Below are 16988 nucleotides of genomic sequence, written 5' to 3' on the forward strand. Positions count from 1 at the left end.
CTTAGTCAAAATAAGAATAATATATATATATAATAATGTCATCAGTCTCGGTAGTATAGTGCATTATTTTATAATCGAGCTAATCTCAAGTTCTCATTCACTCGTCATCTCCAAGTGACTCCCTTTGTTTCTCAGTGTTGCGTTGTTTCAAAATCGTAGAACTTAGTCTTCAAAGTTTCAATTGTCCAGCTTTTACGATCGTATCACACAGTACGTGTATTGTGAAGGTGTCCAGTCGCATGTTTTAATGCATATGGGATTTCCATGTTACAGACTTGACAACTGTACTGAAATAATATATTCTCCTCACTCACTGCAGTTAAAACATTGCCTATGACACTCAAATCTCCCCTCTCATACTCATACTCATACTCATACACGTTACAAAAAGACCCTGATTTCCATAACTTACTCGCCCACTCTCGCCTACTCATGGTCTATAGAGCCTTTTGACAAACACCTCTTTTAGTAGGAATAATGTTGCTTCCTCATAATGGCCTTTCTGTGCAACAATACTTTTTCTTGTTTCTGTTTAATTTTCTTTCTTTTTTTCCCTCTCTTTTTATCTCCAGAAGAAGCAGGCATCTAGTGTTGATCGGATTACTCTGTATGGTCTAATGGTTAAACCCATCCAGCGTTTCCCTCAGTTCATTTTGCTCCTACAGGTATAAACTCTTGTTTGTATAATATGGCTCTTCATTTAATTTGTTTTTCGTGAATCCCTAAAACACTTAAGGTATGAGAAACAGTCAAAGACCAAACAGAACTTTTACTAATAGTGTGGGTGTGCTTTCAAAGTACAAAAAAAAATAAGAATACAAGAAGTCTCAACTTCTACTTTCCCCAAACTTTTACATACAAGTGCCAGCTAGTCACATCAGCTTGATATCCTGCCTTCTCCACTTTCTATTCTGGGCAAAGATTTGGATTTGAGCTTGACTTGCTGGATCAGCAGCAGCCCATTTCATCCCTCAGTAAGCATTGATTATCCATGAATTCAAAAGATAAGTTATGAATGTGAATCAGGCATTTTCTTCCAGCCTAAATGCCGGACTCCAAAGAGGAAGTGTATATGTTAATTCACACACTGCTGCCAACTAGAGCTGCAGGCGCTGACCCACAGAGATCCATATCAAGATGACACAGAGCTTTCAGTGAGTCATAGGTGCAGGAGAAACTTAAACATTAATATTTACATGTTAAAGGGACGCCTTAACCCTTCAACACCTAAACCTGAAAATGTTGCTTATTTTAACCCTTTTTGCCCATTTTTCCCAAAATAAATGTCAATATCTGTATATATCTGTTATTTACAATTTACTGCATGTTAAAATAGTACATTAGCAATTTAAAATGAAGAAAAACCCAAAGTTTTATTTAGAAAAAAACATTGCAGTTGTACATGAACAACATATTTTGCGTGTGAAATGTGAAATGTGAACACTATAAAACATCTTTAATACAACATTTGTTGGAGTCTTTGTTTAAATGTGCAAAAACAGGCCAAACCATGGAAACTATGTACAGGCGCTTTTCCACTTCTCTCCTCTCTGGTGATAAAGGCACTGATTTGGAGGCTTCCTGCAACAGCGCGAGTGTAATTAGCACAAACCGTCGTGTAATTACGGTTATGCAAACTGTCGTCTGCGATGCGCTCGGTGTTAAAGGGTTAAAATACTTGTCCTGGTAAACGTGTGCATTTGTTGACAAACCAACGATACCGGCGAATTCTAAAGCACCAGTTTACGTGATAGCATTTTATTCAAATCTGATGACATTGTTTTATTTTTCAAGATATTAGAAACAAAAACTAACCCAGAAAAAAAAGTGTTTTACTTTTATTGCACAATACAAAGACATGCACAACATTTTATTTCACCTTTTAAACATTGTTTTTAATTCTCCTCATGAATCTCTTCAGGACATGCTTAAGAATACACCGAAGGGCCACGTGGATCGCCTGCCTCTGCAGCTCGCTCTGACGGAGCTGGAGATGCTGGCGGAGAAGCTGAATGAGCAGAAACGAGTTGCCGACCAAATTGCAGAAACTCAACAACTCGCCCGCAGTGTCAGCGATCGGCTGCTCAGTAAGGTAACGGCACACTCGTATTCTCCTTTGTGCACATGTACAGTATGTACACATGCCTCAAAATCAACTGTGAGCTCATTTAACTTCCCTGCACTGTTATCACTGTGTGAGAAACACCTGTCTGACTAAACTGATATATGGCAATTGCTTATATCGTTTCCCACACATTAATCCTGGTAAGCATTTTCATTTAGAGGAATTATCACCCAGAAATGATGCCTATTATCATCCCCGAACAGTACCACAGCAGTGGCAGAGACATTGCCTTTCCATTACCACACTGAAATTACAGTCTTGCCGCTGCAAATCTGAATCCGAATGCTGCTCTGAATAAGAAAAATTAGGGGGTAAATGAGTCATTGAGTTGGAAACAGTAAGAGCGCTATCTCTCTCACACGCTGCCTCTCTCCCTCTCACTCCTCCTTACCTCCCCACTTGTACACTGATGCTCACTCTTCTGCTTTCTAGTCTTATTTGTGCAGAGGTGTGTAAGGCTACTCCTTCTCTCTCCACTTACAAACTCACGCTCTCTTTCTCTTGTGTGGCTGCATCTTTGTCTGCCCTCCTCCATCCATCATCCCCCCCCCCCCTCCCCATTTTTTTTTTTTTTTTATTTCTCTCTATCAGCCCTTGCTTTCCAGGACTTTGAGATGAGCTGATTTGGCCAATCTCCCCGACTCCACACAGAATTCCATTTGCTGCGGTGACACAGTAGAATTCCAATAGGAAATTGTCTGCTCTATTGCCCCATAAGCATCCAATGAAATATTCATTGTTTGTCTCAAAGTATCTCAGTCACCAGAAGAGGACAGATAACGATGCTTTTTTTACGCACAATCATACAAACTTGCACACCTGACTCACACTTACACGTGTGCATGCCCCTGCACCCATCAATGCCTGGACTATGTTTCGTTATGGCGGCCCAACCTCTTGCGGGAGGAAGAGTATGTTTTTTGGCCGCTTCATTTAGATTAACTTTGTGTGTTGTGCGAGCCTCTGCCAAAACCAACAACAGATTGCCTGCAGATAGAACATTGTCCTCTGTGAAATGTGGTCAAAGGTGTTACTGCACTGCAGGTTGTAGAAGGAACACAGCGGAGAGATTCATTATTCTCTTAAATGTGAGCCTTTTAAACAAACACAAACATCAAAGTAGCAGGATGTGAGGGCTTCACTTGGACATAACCTGCTGCTTGCAGCTTAGTGGCTTCACTAAAATTGTTACGAGCCTGGCCCCGGATTGGCGCAGTATGCATAAAACTAAAAGTATTGATTCAGGCAGCCATAAAAAAAAAAAGCAGGATCAAAGTGATTAAAAAGAGCTTTGTGTTGCTATTTCCTTTTGCCAAACATATGGAACAAGTGGAAAGCACTGTGTTTGCCAACATACTGTCACAAATGGATTCTGTGACTGTGTGTGTATGTGTTTGAGGGGCTGGACTTGGCACATACTGCAATTATAGACTGCACATTCCACATGTTAAATCTGAATCAAAGTCCTAAATTAAATCATTTACTTCATGTTTGAATCCTGATATTTTCTGCTCGTGTCTGTGTGGGTTTGTACTCCAGCAACCTCCTACAGTCCAAAGTCAAGCAGACTGTGAATAGTTTAATTGAAGACTCTAGATCAGGGGTGTCAAACTGATTTTAGGTTCGGGGGTAAGCAAGTATCGTTTAACAAAACATATTATGAACAACCTGAAATTTATTGAGAAAAATATTCAATTTCAACAATATTATGCCTAAGTTAACCATTTACAAATGTTCACAAATCCATCCTGGGGTGCCAGGATTGGACCCACTGGTGGGCCGGTTCTGGCTCACGGGCCATACATTTGACACCCCTGCTCTAGATTGTCTGTATGGTTGTTGTTTGTTTGATAAGTGGTATAACAATGGGTAGTTACTATGATAAGGATTGATTAAGTTGCACACGTGGTCCCATAGTTCAGTAACTTTTGCACCATGTGTTTCAAGGACCAAACATGAATTGCTTCATTTAGTTTAAAAAGAAACAAAAGTCATTTTTCCTCTTGTTTTTTTAACATTTGTTCCAAAAGACATACAATGATATCACTCGAAAACAGAAACTAAGCAGAGGTTTATGTGTTTGATGAACTAAGGCTGAGCTGCAGGAGTGGATGAAGATGTAGATGAAGATGGATTTGCATATTCATGATCCTTTCATTCAATAATTTACGAGCTTTATTAGCTTTACCACTTATCCTCTAAGGGTCACGGGGGGGACTCGAGCCAATCACAGTGGGGAAGATTGAGGAAGAGGCGAGGCTCAACTTGCAAGTCTGTCACAGAGTTGACAGCCATTCATGTTCAAAGTCACACCACCTTAACCTAACCTGCATGTTTAGAAAAAACTGACATAGAACACAGAGACATTATACACATTACGCTCAAGTTCTAACCTCTGTACCACTGTGTCCTATAATTACAATCTGCTGAGGACATTTTGTGATTATAATTTGCCATAATTCCACTACTGATTCTCAGTGAACTACTTCTAAAGATATTTTTTGTTGTTGTTCTGTATACCATTTATTGTCATCATCAACCTGCCAACTGAGCTTCAACTGTTTCCTGTAAGATATTATGAGTTATTTTTTCCCCTGGATGATGCTGAGCTTCCCAGGCCCAGAGGCACTGAGGCAGCAAAGCAGCATGAAATCATGATGCCCCCTAAACCCTACTTTACCTTGAGACAATATTTTCATGTTGCTGTGGAGTTCTCTTTTAACACCACACACAGGGCTCGCGTTTCATCAGACCACGCGACGTATGTGTGTGTGTATGGTGTTTTTTTTAATGGCAGCTGCTCGGTGCATGTGTTTTTTGGAAACATGTGCATACAGCAAGTGGTCCTTTGTAGTTTCCCCCGTGGTGGTGGAAATCCTCCTGTTAACCCACCTGAGTCTGTTGGGACTCTGTGGCAGTGGTAAGGTGTACTGTTAATCCACATCCCTGACAAAGCGGCAAAGAAGAATTTAGATTGACAGCCCCACTGAATTCAAGGTCGCCTTTAGTTTTGGCTGTTCATCACTTCAAACAGGTGCAGGGCGACGATAGAGAGGATGTGCAGCGTTTGTCGGGCTTCCCCAAGTTAACAGTTCAGATATTAAACAGTATACGTGTGCTTTCTGTGTGTAAACATATGCAGACATCAAATGACCTTCAGCTGCATGGATGTACTCCTGCTAATCCCTGTTGAGATGCCTAATGTCTGTATCCTCCAGGCACTGCACTCTTTAGCACTGGCCCTTTGTAATGCTGTCTCCTCTGCCTCTGATCTGATTTCTGTGTCCCTTTTAGCAACTGAATGCGGAGCAGGGGTCGCTGGTCCTTTGTGAGACACTTATTGAGACTGTCTATGGCGATCGGGGACAAGTCCTGAAGTCAAAGGAGAGAAAGGTCTTCCTCTTTGATGATGTACTCATCTGTGCAAACATAAATGTCAAGTAAGTCCCACTTGTGTAGCAGACTGAGCTATATACCCTCGCGTTCAAGAATACTAAATAATGTGTCCATAATTCTCAGTTGGAGCATGAAGTTGTGTAAGTTTTAAGGAAAATGTGTTAAACTACACAGTTATTAGGAGGCACAGGGCTCTAATGTGGCGCCCTAGGTTTTTCAAAGATATTTTGGCGAACTGCATAGTGAAGAGAAATAGCTCTTCGGGGTTTCGGGCACTATCTGGAGTTGCAGGAGCTTTATCAGCATTACACAAATGGTAGAATGCCTAAATACAACTAGAGGAGCCTCAGATTACTGACATAAAACATTTTTCAGTTTCCTTCCAATTTATTTTCTGTGACAGCACTGCTGATCACATCTTTCTCTCTCCCCGCCCCCCTCTCTCTTGAGAGAAGTAAACAGGAAAGAGATTTTGTTTATTTTGCAAAGCTCCTGTCAGAGATGTCGCTTAAAGCTCTCTTCTTCAGCCTTCAAAGTAATTATTGCTCTGTCTCATTCAACTTAGAGTGTCCTGAAGTTGACTTTGTCTGCCCTCCAGGATCTTGACAAACTGATCACAATGCTGATTGTCTATGTGATTACAGGAATACATGAATAGCAATGAACTCCTCCTCACAGCTAGAGGTACAATTTGGTGGGGAACATGGGAATTTTTTTACAGATTCTAATTTCCATTCCCAAGTCATCTTGGTGACATTTCAAAGGTTGCGTGTAGTGCTGTTAGCAGATTGCGGATGGGGAAGGGATTTAAATGAGGTTGTAATTGTACTTTCTGATCTCCACCAGGGGGCCACCAGACATCAGCAGCCTCGTCCCCGTCGGTCCCAAGTACACCATGAAGTGGAGTGCCCCTCTGCAGCAGGTGCAGGTTGTAGAGGTGGGCCAAGAGGGCTCTCAATGCAAAGATACCGTCTTTCAGCAGAGTGGGGCGAGGCGGCCAAGTGGTGCCTGCACTTCAGGTAAAATCCAAAAACACTGACCAGTCCTATCTGATTTCTTTCCCACATGTGTCACCTTAGTTAATCTCATCAACTGGATTGCCTTCCTCTGACTCAGCAAGGCTAATCTGTTCCTGTTCTCGAGTGTCCCACTGAGGGGCGGAGATGCATTCGTGCTGTTTGCCACTCTGATTGAGGATGTGTTTGTGAGGAGGATAGTGATGACGGTCACTTGTTCCCATCTGTCTGGGGTGTTTTATCTTGGAGAGCGATATGGGGGAGAGAGAGCCCCCTGCTGCATCATCCCCACAGTCTCATTTCACTCTCTGATAGACCACAAACACATCCAGAGTAGAGTCATCAATCTGCAGAGATTATTCCTTCCCTTTCCAGGCCCAATTAGAGAGCCAGAAACAGTAGATAGGAATCTGTGGTTGAAACACTCGTTCTCTAACCTCGCAAAACTGCGGTGTATACAGAGCTTGACGAGATCCCAGATAAATGTGCCATGGGGAAAGGGAGATACAAAACCTTATCAGGATGTAATGGTACAGGCTTTTTAAACCTCCTGTTCCATGACTTAAATATTATTAATGGAGCCTTCTTCAGAGGTACCGTGTCATGCTCAGCAAGCAGCAACTGGCTCGACAACTGGCTTGGATTCTTTCTGGATGAACTTTTTGCTGTTTTTTCCGAGTAGTTTGTGCTCATGTACTCACAACTTTGCTTTGCTCTACGGTTTGAGGATCATCTGAGGTTAGCCCTCAATGCTTCTGTCTCTCTTCCTGTTCTTGAGTCTAACTGCAAACATTACCACATGGTGTGTTTACCTTCATCATATACAGTATATATATGTTAACATCTGTGTAACTGTTCCATATATTTACAGTTTTGGCCCCTGTGATGTCATTTAAACAGGTGTAGATCTTGCTCCGCCTCTTTGCGGCTCACAGTAGAGTCTGTAGGACTGTTTGTTGGACCCTGATCAGACTTGTTATTAACATCCATCCTGAGTCATCTGATCATGGGCAAATCTCACCGGGTAAAGGTGTAAAAAGTTCCAACTTGTCTTGAATGCGTCCTGCGTGTCCAGACTGCATCACAGAAACCACGTTTGGAGGTGGTTTGTGGACACGTGTTCACATTTCTAGAATGGATAAGAGAGAAAGACTGTAGCTCATGTCGTCTGATCTGTAGCAGCACTGATCGCCATATGATCTCTATTTCTAATGGTTAAACTTGAGTGTTCAGATCTTGTCTCGTCCTGTGTCTCTGTTAGGCCGTCGCTCTCCTTCCCTGTTTCCAACACCACAACACTCCACACACCTGCCAAATATGTGATATTTTCCTGAGCGCCAGCTGTGCCAGTTGTTTACTCCCATACCGTTTTACCGACATTCTGCCCTCATTACAAGTCCCTTATTGATGCTCCTTTTTTGACCTGTTATCACAATTGCAGGCTTTTGTTAGAAGCCCACCAGTGGGCCTTGGCTGTGGATCAGTCAAGGTTTTCAATTTAGGTGTGACAGCTGCATTGTCTTTAAATTCACTGGCTAGCATATCCGGCGCAGTGGCTGAATTGTCGACTTAGTCCACAGAAAGCAGGGATGGACTCTCTGAGCTCTGGCCTTCCACGCCAGTGAGCTACTGTACGTGCCTGGTGGTTGCTGTGGATACCCATGTCTGAGTGTGAAAACCATATCCTGCCTCACCAACGGGATTACGCTGGATTACAACTCAGCACATTCACCTCTCGGGCTGTTGCCAGTAGCGGGCCCCAGAGGACCTAACAAATCTGAACCGAGGCCCAGACAATCGCTTTGGAGTGGACAAGTGGACATTGTTCTTGCGGTTTGCAACACACCCCCTTCATATTTGAATGTCTCAGCTATTGTTTTTGCTGCACAGAGGACGGATGCCATTGGCCGCTTGTGTCAAATATCCCAATAAACACACCGAAAGCCACAATGGAGCTTTTAAAAAGAACAATCCCAGCCCACTGCTCTTTTCTCAATGCCTTTCCTCTTTGGGCTTTACTCTCACTCCATTTATGCACGTGGCGAGACAAAAGGTTGCAGGTCCCCCTGGAGGAGCATGCCTCACTAAGCTTACCTACTGGCTCAGCTCTTCTGCTACTCTATTATGTAGCGACGTGACAGTGCAGGACAGCTATGGAGTAAAATCTACCAGCAGAATTTAATTAGGCAGTTCTTATGGAACCTGCTGCTGGGTAGATGTGGGCCAGGGGAGTGAAGTCTGAGCATGGCCGACAGGAAGAGACATAGATATCGATTCACAGCAGTGGGAGAGAGACTTTTTAAGGGAACGCGCCTCAAATCGATGCTGGATTTTGCGTCTAATGAGACACCTGCATTCCGTTTGACTAGCAAAAGTGCATCAGAGCTCCAAATAATAGTTTCTTCATCTTTTTTTTAAAATAAATAATAAAGTCAGTTCAACAAAATAATGGTGAGTCCGTCTACACATCAAACCCGTTTAAAAAAATTTTTTTGTAGTGTCAAGGGTATTTTCTTCATTTGTATGCAGTATTTTGCAATTAATCTCAGAATTCTCTGTGAGTTATTATATATATATATATAAGTAATCTGATCCGCATGAGAAGTTGGGTCCTGAGGTTGCCGGCACACCTCATCATCATCATCATGTCACACTGTTGTTTATTTATTTCTTTCTTTATTGATTTATTTTCAAATTTAAGCTATAACAACCACCTCTCTGGGCACCTGCAGGGTGACCCTGTATGTGTGTAAGTGTGCAACATTTGCAATATTGCAGCGCACAAGTCTTTACTGTCAAGTCTGTACCAACTTAATCTTCTTTCCCACCGAGTTTATTTTACATGAGTCGATCCTAAGTGACCTATCTGGAAGTTTCAGGGTTTATGTTCTCTGCTATGGTTCTCCATTTTCCTATTTCCCGTCCTGTCTCTCCTATTTCTCGCATACATTTTGATGCCACTGGTTCATAAATATGCAATCAGTTGTCACATACACTTTGTGTGCTCCCCAATCTCATAGGTAAAGCGATCCTGGGCCCTCCACGTCTTTACCAGGAGCTTCAGGAACTGCAACATGACCTCTCTGTGGTGGAGGAGGTCACTCTTCTGGTGGGAACGCTGCAGGGAACATACCAGGTAACAGTGTTTATAAGAGAGTCATTTGAGGATATGCTCAGCTTAACAATAACATCCTGATTATAATCGATGTCTGTTCTTGACAGACCAAAAGTACGGTGGCCTGGAAGTGCAAACCAGTATTACGAAACTTGAAAATATGATATGTATAAATTAAATCTAATGCAGCTTTATTTGAATTTTGATGTTTTACTGTTTTTTCTTTTTTATTCTCTAAAAACTGACCTTTTTTAAACCTCAGTTCAACATCACTCTCACTTATACTGAGCAAGGACAGAGTTTCATGTTCACAGTGGGAGTGAAAGGGACATTTAGTAATATTCAACGATTTTTACTTCCAAATGAAAATAATAATTAAATAAATAAAAGTCACTGTGAATACTGTGTGCTGAAATATTTGCTTTTGTCTCCTGTAAAACATGAACTTGAACAATTGACAATATCATTTTTATGGATTGAGGGTGACCTATTTGTGTATCCTACCTGTCTCACAACAAGCTGTATACGTGTAATGCAACATATTTGGCAGACAGGCAATATCTCATAGACTTAGGTTTCTTTCCTTAGTCCTCGCTCAGCTTTGTTCCTTCCAATTTTTAAAGTGTACTTGCTCACAAACTGACCTTCAAACATGCTACTTCTCAACTCTAAAAAGTGAAATCAGAGTCACACATTATTTATAAAGGAGTTATCTCATGATGTTGAAGGAAAAATATATGAAATATTGAGTGGATATGGTTAATTGCAGCTTACCCTGTAATAGCTCTTAAGTCCTGAGATCAACCCGAGGAATCACAGAGGCAACAAAGACAACGCTGAAGTGTATGCACGGTTCATTTAAGTTGCTGTATTTGATGCAAACCTTGACGTCAAGTTCGGTTGGTACGAAGATAACCACTGGGAAATCTCCGTCTGCTATTCCCTGTAAAGACGCTGCAAAGGATTCGGATGTTTTAAAATGTGATCAAAGTGCAGTCTCGTACGCTCCTTGAATCATTCATTTGTAAAAGCGTGAAGCCTTGCATGCATTGCCACATCAACTGTCACACAGTTAGGAATGATATGTTCCCTCTGATGCATTTGAGAGAAGTGTCATTTTCTGATGTTATAAAGGAAACTGGTGCTCCCTCCCCCCCACCTCTTCCAATCAAACCGGGACACTTCCCAGAAGTCTGACAAGAGCATGTTAGCTGTACCATTCACTACATAACACAGTCAGATACTCCAACAATCACCAAAGAGCCTCTCAGGCTAATGGTGCCACCTTTGCCTTCTTTCACTTAATGAGCACAGTGTCCTCAGGAGAAGTGATATTGGCTTGGCACTAAATGACCAATTTTCACTTTCCATCCCAGTTGTAATATTGTCCACCCAAGAAATAGACAAAATACTTCTGCACAGATCATTGACTTCAGAAAATTGATTTGATTCTATTTGACTTGAGGGTCTAGACTTAACTGTTAAATGGATGCTGCTGGTGGTGAGGTGAATTTAGCACCTCATTTTAGGGAAACCAAATGACACGAGCATGTAGATTCAAATAAAAAAACGGATGTTTATGTTGTTGTTTCTCAGCTTGTGAGTTAATGTGTAACTGCCTCGACAGAAGACCCCGTGGTCAGGATGCTATTAAATGCCATAGCTGAAAAACAAAGTGATAACTGTGTCTATTTTTCCATCAAAGAACCTGAACACAACTGTGGCCCAGGACTGGTGTCTGGCTCTGCAGAGGCTCATTCGCATCAAAGAGGAACAGATCCAGAATGCTAACAAATGTCGCCTGCGTCTTCAGGTTCCCGGCAGACCAGATAAGTGAGTAGAGTCATATATATATCTATATAAATATTGATGAACAAAGTCAAAATACAGCATATACTTTTTGGCTTTGAGAAACTGAAATGGCAACAAATAGGCAAAAACTACAACATCAAAAGGTTTTCCTCTGCTTGTAACTAGCACATTTCCAGGTCTGTTTTTCACATTTTGTGCAGTGGCATCCTAACACACACACACACACACACACACACACACACATTTTTCCTTTCATCTATCTACACTCGGCAGACACAGCAAAACAGGGACGCACAGTATAGCATTTGCAAATTTCTTAAAAAGGTAAAACTGAACCACGTTGGTGTCGGTATTTAGACCCTTTGCTTTGACCTGCGATTTCTGTGAATAGTGCAGCTGATAATGAATACATGATGCATGTCAGAGCAAATACCAAGCCATGAGGTCAAAGCAACTGCCGGCAGAGCGGCTTTTCTGATGGTTACTGTAGCTGCTCTTCAGTGATTCTGTGTAAAGTTTGGGAGAACTTTCCATGACAACCGTCGCTGCAGCATGTCACTGATCCGGGCTGTACGAGAGAAAGGAGGCTCTCCTCACTGAAGGACACATGAAAGTGTCTAAAGTACTCTCTCTCACTCTCTCTGTGTGAGAAATTAGATTTTCTGATTGAATAAAAAGAAGCTTGAACTACTTGAGTCTTGTGCGTAGGAACCCAGACATGACACTCCTTTTGTTGACTTTTCCCATCACCTCTGTTGATGTAGATTCAATTGATGCATAAAAGTCAAGAAATGCAGCTCTCTTTATTTGTTTCTTTCATCGCTTTCTCACTTGCACTGCATTGCAGCAGTCTCCTTATTGATGTGCTAAGTACAGGTTAATTAGAGTCCAAACAATATTGTTTAAATTTTCACCTGATATAGACTGGGGTTCAGTCTGTCAAATGTATAAGTGGATGCCAGTGAAGGTGTAGAAACACCTCTACACTGTCTAAATATTTATGTCAATGTGATGTTTTGCTTTTTCCTGTTCAATTAATTTGAAAGCTGTAGAAAGCAGAAGTAGAAGGCTGAAACTTAAAAGCCACACAATGCAGGATTTCAACCTTCAAATAATGTCTCCAAGATTATTTTGAATGTCACCCCTGTCCAAGCCTTATCATGGTGTGCATCACCTGTATTTGGAGCTATGTAACTTCTGGTTTTTGTTGCACTAATAAGTGTAAATTGTTTGCTTGTCATCTATACCTGATCAGGCCGTGTCATTGAAGTAATCTCATCCAAATGTGCACACTGTGAGAAATAGGTTATATTCGCTGGGTTGAAAACACAAGCTACGCGAACTAAACAGGATACCAAAAAGAAGAGGAAGATGAAAATAAATGATAGTTTTGGAAAGTGTAGGAAAATAAGAACTGGACAAATTACAGTTGGTGACTAAAAAGTCCAGGATGCGCTTGTATCACTGGGCCCTCATGACACACTGACCTTTAGCAAATTTGAGGCGAGAGCAGTTTATTCTGTCATGTGAGGGTAATTACCTGAGTCATAATTCATTTCTTCCAATACTTGGATGGAATAATGAATAATGTTCAGTAAATGTTCCCTTTCCAGCCTTTTACCGACATTAAAACACAACCTTTCTGAGTTAAACAAAAGCTCAATAGTAATAGTAATAGTGGTGGCATATTCTTCTTCACAGTTCCATAATTCACCTCTTGACTGTAAGGTAATCCAATGCAAATGTGCTGCACTTTTGTATTAGAGTTTATAAGAGAGTACACAAGCGTAATCTGTGATAAGAACGTTAATAACCTAGTTTGAAAGGGAAATGATTTCCTAATAGTCCCCAAGTGGTATTTTGGTTTTAAAGTACATTACTTGCAATACAGAAATGACCACTTGTAATTCATCATTCCAAACACTAACAGCTGCAGTTTATCTCCGCTGTACATGTGCAAGTACTGCATATGCAATCTACAGCGGCCTACCTTGCCGTTCAGAGGATGTTTAAATGGCTGTGTGAACATGTTGAAGTGGATTCTGGTGGATGGAGCCACTTCTGCATGGCTTAATGCCTCCTTGAAAGGACAAATATGTAAAAAGGGAAAGCTGTGAGTGCTCAGATTGCTCCACAGGAACTGGGCATAGTAACGAATGTCACAATATACTGGTTCCCATTTTGTGACTTCTCGTGTGGATTGGATCAGAAAGAGGCAGGAGAGGACGGAGCGAGAAACAAAGAAAGAGAGGACCTGCTGAGAGAGGGAGAGAGCGAGAGAGCGAGAGGATAGAAAGAAAGTGTGAAAGTGATGAATGACCTCCCCATGAAAGACTTGGCTCAGTGCCGGCAGGTCAGTGGCAGTCAGAAGAGTGGGCCTAATGTTTTAGAGCCAGGGAGAATCTTACGGTGCCAAGCTAAAGTGACAGCTTGAGCAGCAGAGCTGTGCAGATCAGTTCTCCCACATCCCCCAGTTTTCTCGTCGGCTGTCACACCAGGCCTGCAGGGCCAATCTGCTTACTCAGATGTTTGGTGGAGCCAGATGCCATACTTACACGAGAGTCCCTAAATTATCCTTTAAGAGGAAGCCCAATTTTTAAGATAATGTCATTAGCAACTGAGATCTCCCAATCTCTACACGTCCAAGAAAAGACTTGTATTCAAAAGCCAAATGATACAAGACAATGTGGCAAAAGCATAACTGAAGATGGTCACAGAGTTTCTGTGGAAAAGAAAAAAATATTACAGTGTCAGCAAAAAAGGGAGAAATTCCCTACAGACAAAACGAGTCAATTCTGGTTGTGTCATTGCAATCTAATTGAGGCTGGGCCTCAGAGTCGGGTAGCTGGGCAGGCAGTGAGCCTCGGGGCTTGGGGTGACAGGTGGAACAGCGGGTATCCAAACCATTCTCTGACACTACCCAGGATGCAGAAGTGGCAGATTGGAGCGGAGACCAGTGGGCAGACCGGCTCCATCTCACTAACACATTCAGGCAATCGCACACTCATTCATTCATTTCCCCCTGTGATTGTTCACGGTTTTGTTCCAAATGTGATTAACAATCTGCAGGACACAATAGTGCTTCCAGGGATGTGTTGGATGTGCTTGTTGCATGTATTCACACATGATTCCTCCTGACAAATGCACCTGCACATGGGTAAGCATACATGTTAGACAAAGAAACGCATAGAAAAAGTGGCAGGGGCACACATACACACACACACACACACACACACACACACACTCACACACTCACACGCAGAGCCGAGCCTTTGCTTTGCTGGTGAGAGAGTGGCACCACAGCAGGGACCCCCTGTACTGAGTTGGTCCCCTTCTGTCTGGCCGCGAGCAACTCTCTGCAGTCAGGCAGCACATCACAGCCTCTGTACTGCAAACAGAATGAGTACGTGGAGAGAATCCTGACTGCTGCCTCAAAGGCACCAGCCTACGTGTGACAGCAGTTCATTAACATCCTCTTTTAGAGCGTCTGCTTGAACAACCACAAGCACAGACACGCAGATAACACACACCAGCAACTGATAGATACACAGTTCAAAATTCACAGTCCAACCAAATGTGCTTGTTGCTTCATCCTCCTCATCCTCCTCGCCCACTAGCATGACACACATAAAGGAGCAGCATTGTAAGCCTGAAGCCGTTTTTTTTTTTTTTTTTTTTTTTTTTAGATAGGTCCTTTTATGTAGGCTGTGCAGGCTTCCTGTATAAGGCCAATGGTTAGAGCTCAGTTTTTCATTCATTCTGGTGGAAAGCCTTGTCCAAACAGAGAATCAGAGAATCTAGAGAATCCTTGCGACCTTATCTTATTGTCTGGACTGCAGGGTTTTCCCGGATCATTCCAAAAATTATAATTTTCTTTCCTGCTTTCAGTGGTTGAATGGAAATGAGTTTGGTGCACGAGCAGCACTGATAAATGATTTCAGTCACAGTGTCTCTGCTGCTCTATTTTTGTTTGCATTCCAGACTGACCTGACAGAGATTCCCGCAGATACATTCACATTGGGAAGTGACCAGGAAATGATACAGTAATCTACATTTAGCCCTTTATCGGGTGCAGTGGAGTAGAAGCTGAATGGGACGACACATTTTGTCTTTGGTCAACTCCAGTGGATGTTTGTGTTCCTGCTTGACTAGACAAAATTAACTGGGAAAATTAGCTCCTTAGGTGGTTTACTGAGAAGGTGTTTTTATCTTTTCACTACATGCCGCATTTAATATAGACTGATTTATAATCGTCACCTCTTAATGTCTCATTATATTGTACAGACACTTCATTAAGCAATATACTGGTAGACTCTTCATTTGATGAAGTTATTTGATGCCGTCACATTTATTATACATGTTGTTCACAAGCGGAACAACAAGAAGACTTGGCCATAGCATGGTATTTGACTGGACTATATACAGTAATGTGTGAAATGGAGGCAGTAGACGCAGAGACTCTCGTTCGAGGCAATCCTGACGACTGTTATCTGCCAAATTTCCATTTTTCAAAAAAACAAAAAAATGATGTAGGCACCTAATTTTTCTCCATAATGTCACTATGAGAAACATTCTAATTGAATCTTTGAAGAGCAGTGGCTAATGTGCAATCTCATCTCTCATCAGGTCAACACCTGGATGTGTTATATTTACGTGATCAACAGTATAAACTATCCTGGCTTTGATCCTAGTTTTTCTGCTTTTTTTTTTTTTTTACAGGACTTAATTGTTTAATCAGAATTTACTCACTGACCAAATGACCCATTTCAGCTTCAGTTGGCAGTAGTGGGAACATTAGACCTGGGTAAACATTCTTTTTCACCTGTTGTCATTTTCAATTTCCAGCATCAAAAAAGTCAAACATGTATTCTTTTTCCAAGCATTAGCATAGCTGATAGCCGTGAATGTTTTATGCACATCTTAGTTTTTAGACCTCCATTTTTTAAATTTCATCTTTTTGTGTGTCGTTCCATGCTTGCCTCCATAGAGCACACTGATTTCTGAACTTGCTTTTTTTTTTTTCTGTGATTGATTGTCTGTCCTGGATTGGATCAACACACTCTCATGGGGACATTGAACTGTCTCCTTGAAGTTATGAAACTACTTGCTGATCAGTCTTTCTCTGTGACTGTTTGGTTCTGTGGAGGTTGCCGGTAAGCTGAAGGACAAGGGCATGACAGGCTGCCACTCATCCCTCAGTCCTATCTCTGCCCCATCCTTGTACATTAGCGTCACATGTGTGCTTTGGCACTGACCTACTCACATTTATCAGCCCGAGTGGCTCCTGGCTTTGCTCCCTCACCCCTCTCTGTTCTGCCTCTCCCTCTTTTAACTCTCCTTACCTCTCAGCTCGTGTCGTCTCCCTTCTGCCATAACGCCTGAGTCTATTTCTCCATTCTAGCAGTGCACCACACATGCACTGCGGCTGTCAATCAGTGGACAGGAGGAAGGAATTACAGAGGCCATATGGGCATGAGGTGTTACCTAAGGAATCCAACCAAGTGAGCTTATGTATTCTCGTCAC

The 16988-nt window shown here is 42.0% G+C and overlaps 1 protein-coding gene across 2 annotated transcripts in view; it reads left to right on the top strand.

Moving 5' to 3' along the window:
* Positions 1-16988, top strand: part of arhgef10la (Rho guanine nucleotide exchange factor (GEF) 10-like a) — a 100086-nt gene that overhangs the window by 24790 nt on the left and 58308 nt on the right. For both annotated transcript variants that reach the window (XM_058631447.1, XM_058631448.1), the window contains 6 exons: positions 573-665; positions 1922-2092; positions 5420-5565; positions 6368-6540; positions 9558-9673; positions 11358-11485. In XM_058631447.1, coding sequence (XP_058487430.1) covers positions 573-665; positions 1922-2092; positions 5420-5565; positions 6368-6540; positions 9558-9673; positions 11358-11485 — 827 coding nt within the window. The remainder of the gene's footprint in view (positions 1-572; positions 666-1921; positions 2093-5419; positions 5566-6367; positions 6541-9557; positions 9674-11357; positions 11486-16988) is intronic.

Source organism: Solea solea, chromosome 6, assembly GCF_958295425.1.
Source record: "Solea solea chromosome 6, fSolSol10.1, whole genome shotgun sequence".
NCBI classification, from domain to species: domain Eukaryota; kingdom Metazoa; phylum Chordata; class Actinopteri; order Pleuronectiformes; family Soleidae; genus Solea; species Solea solea.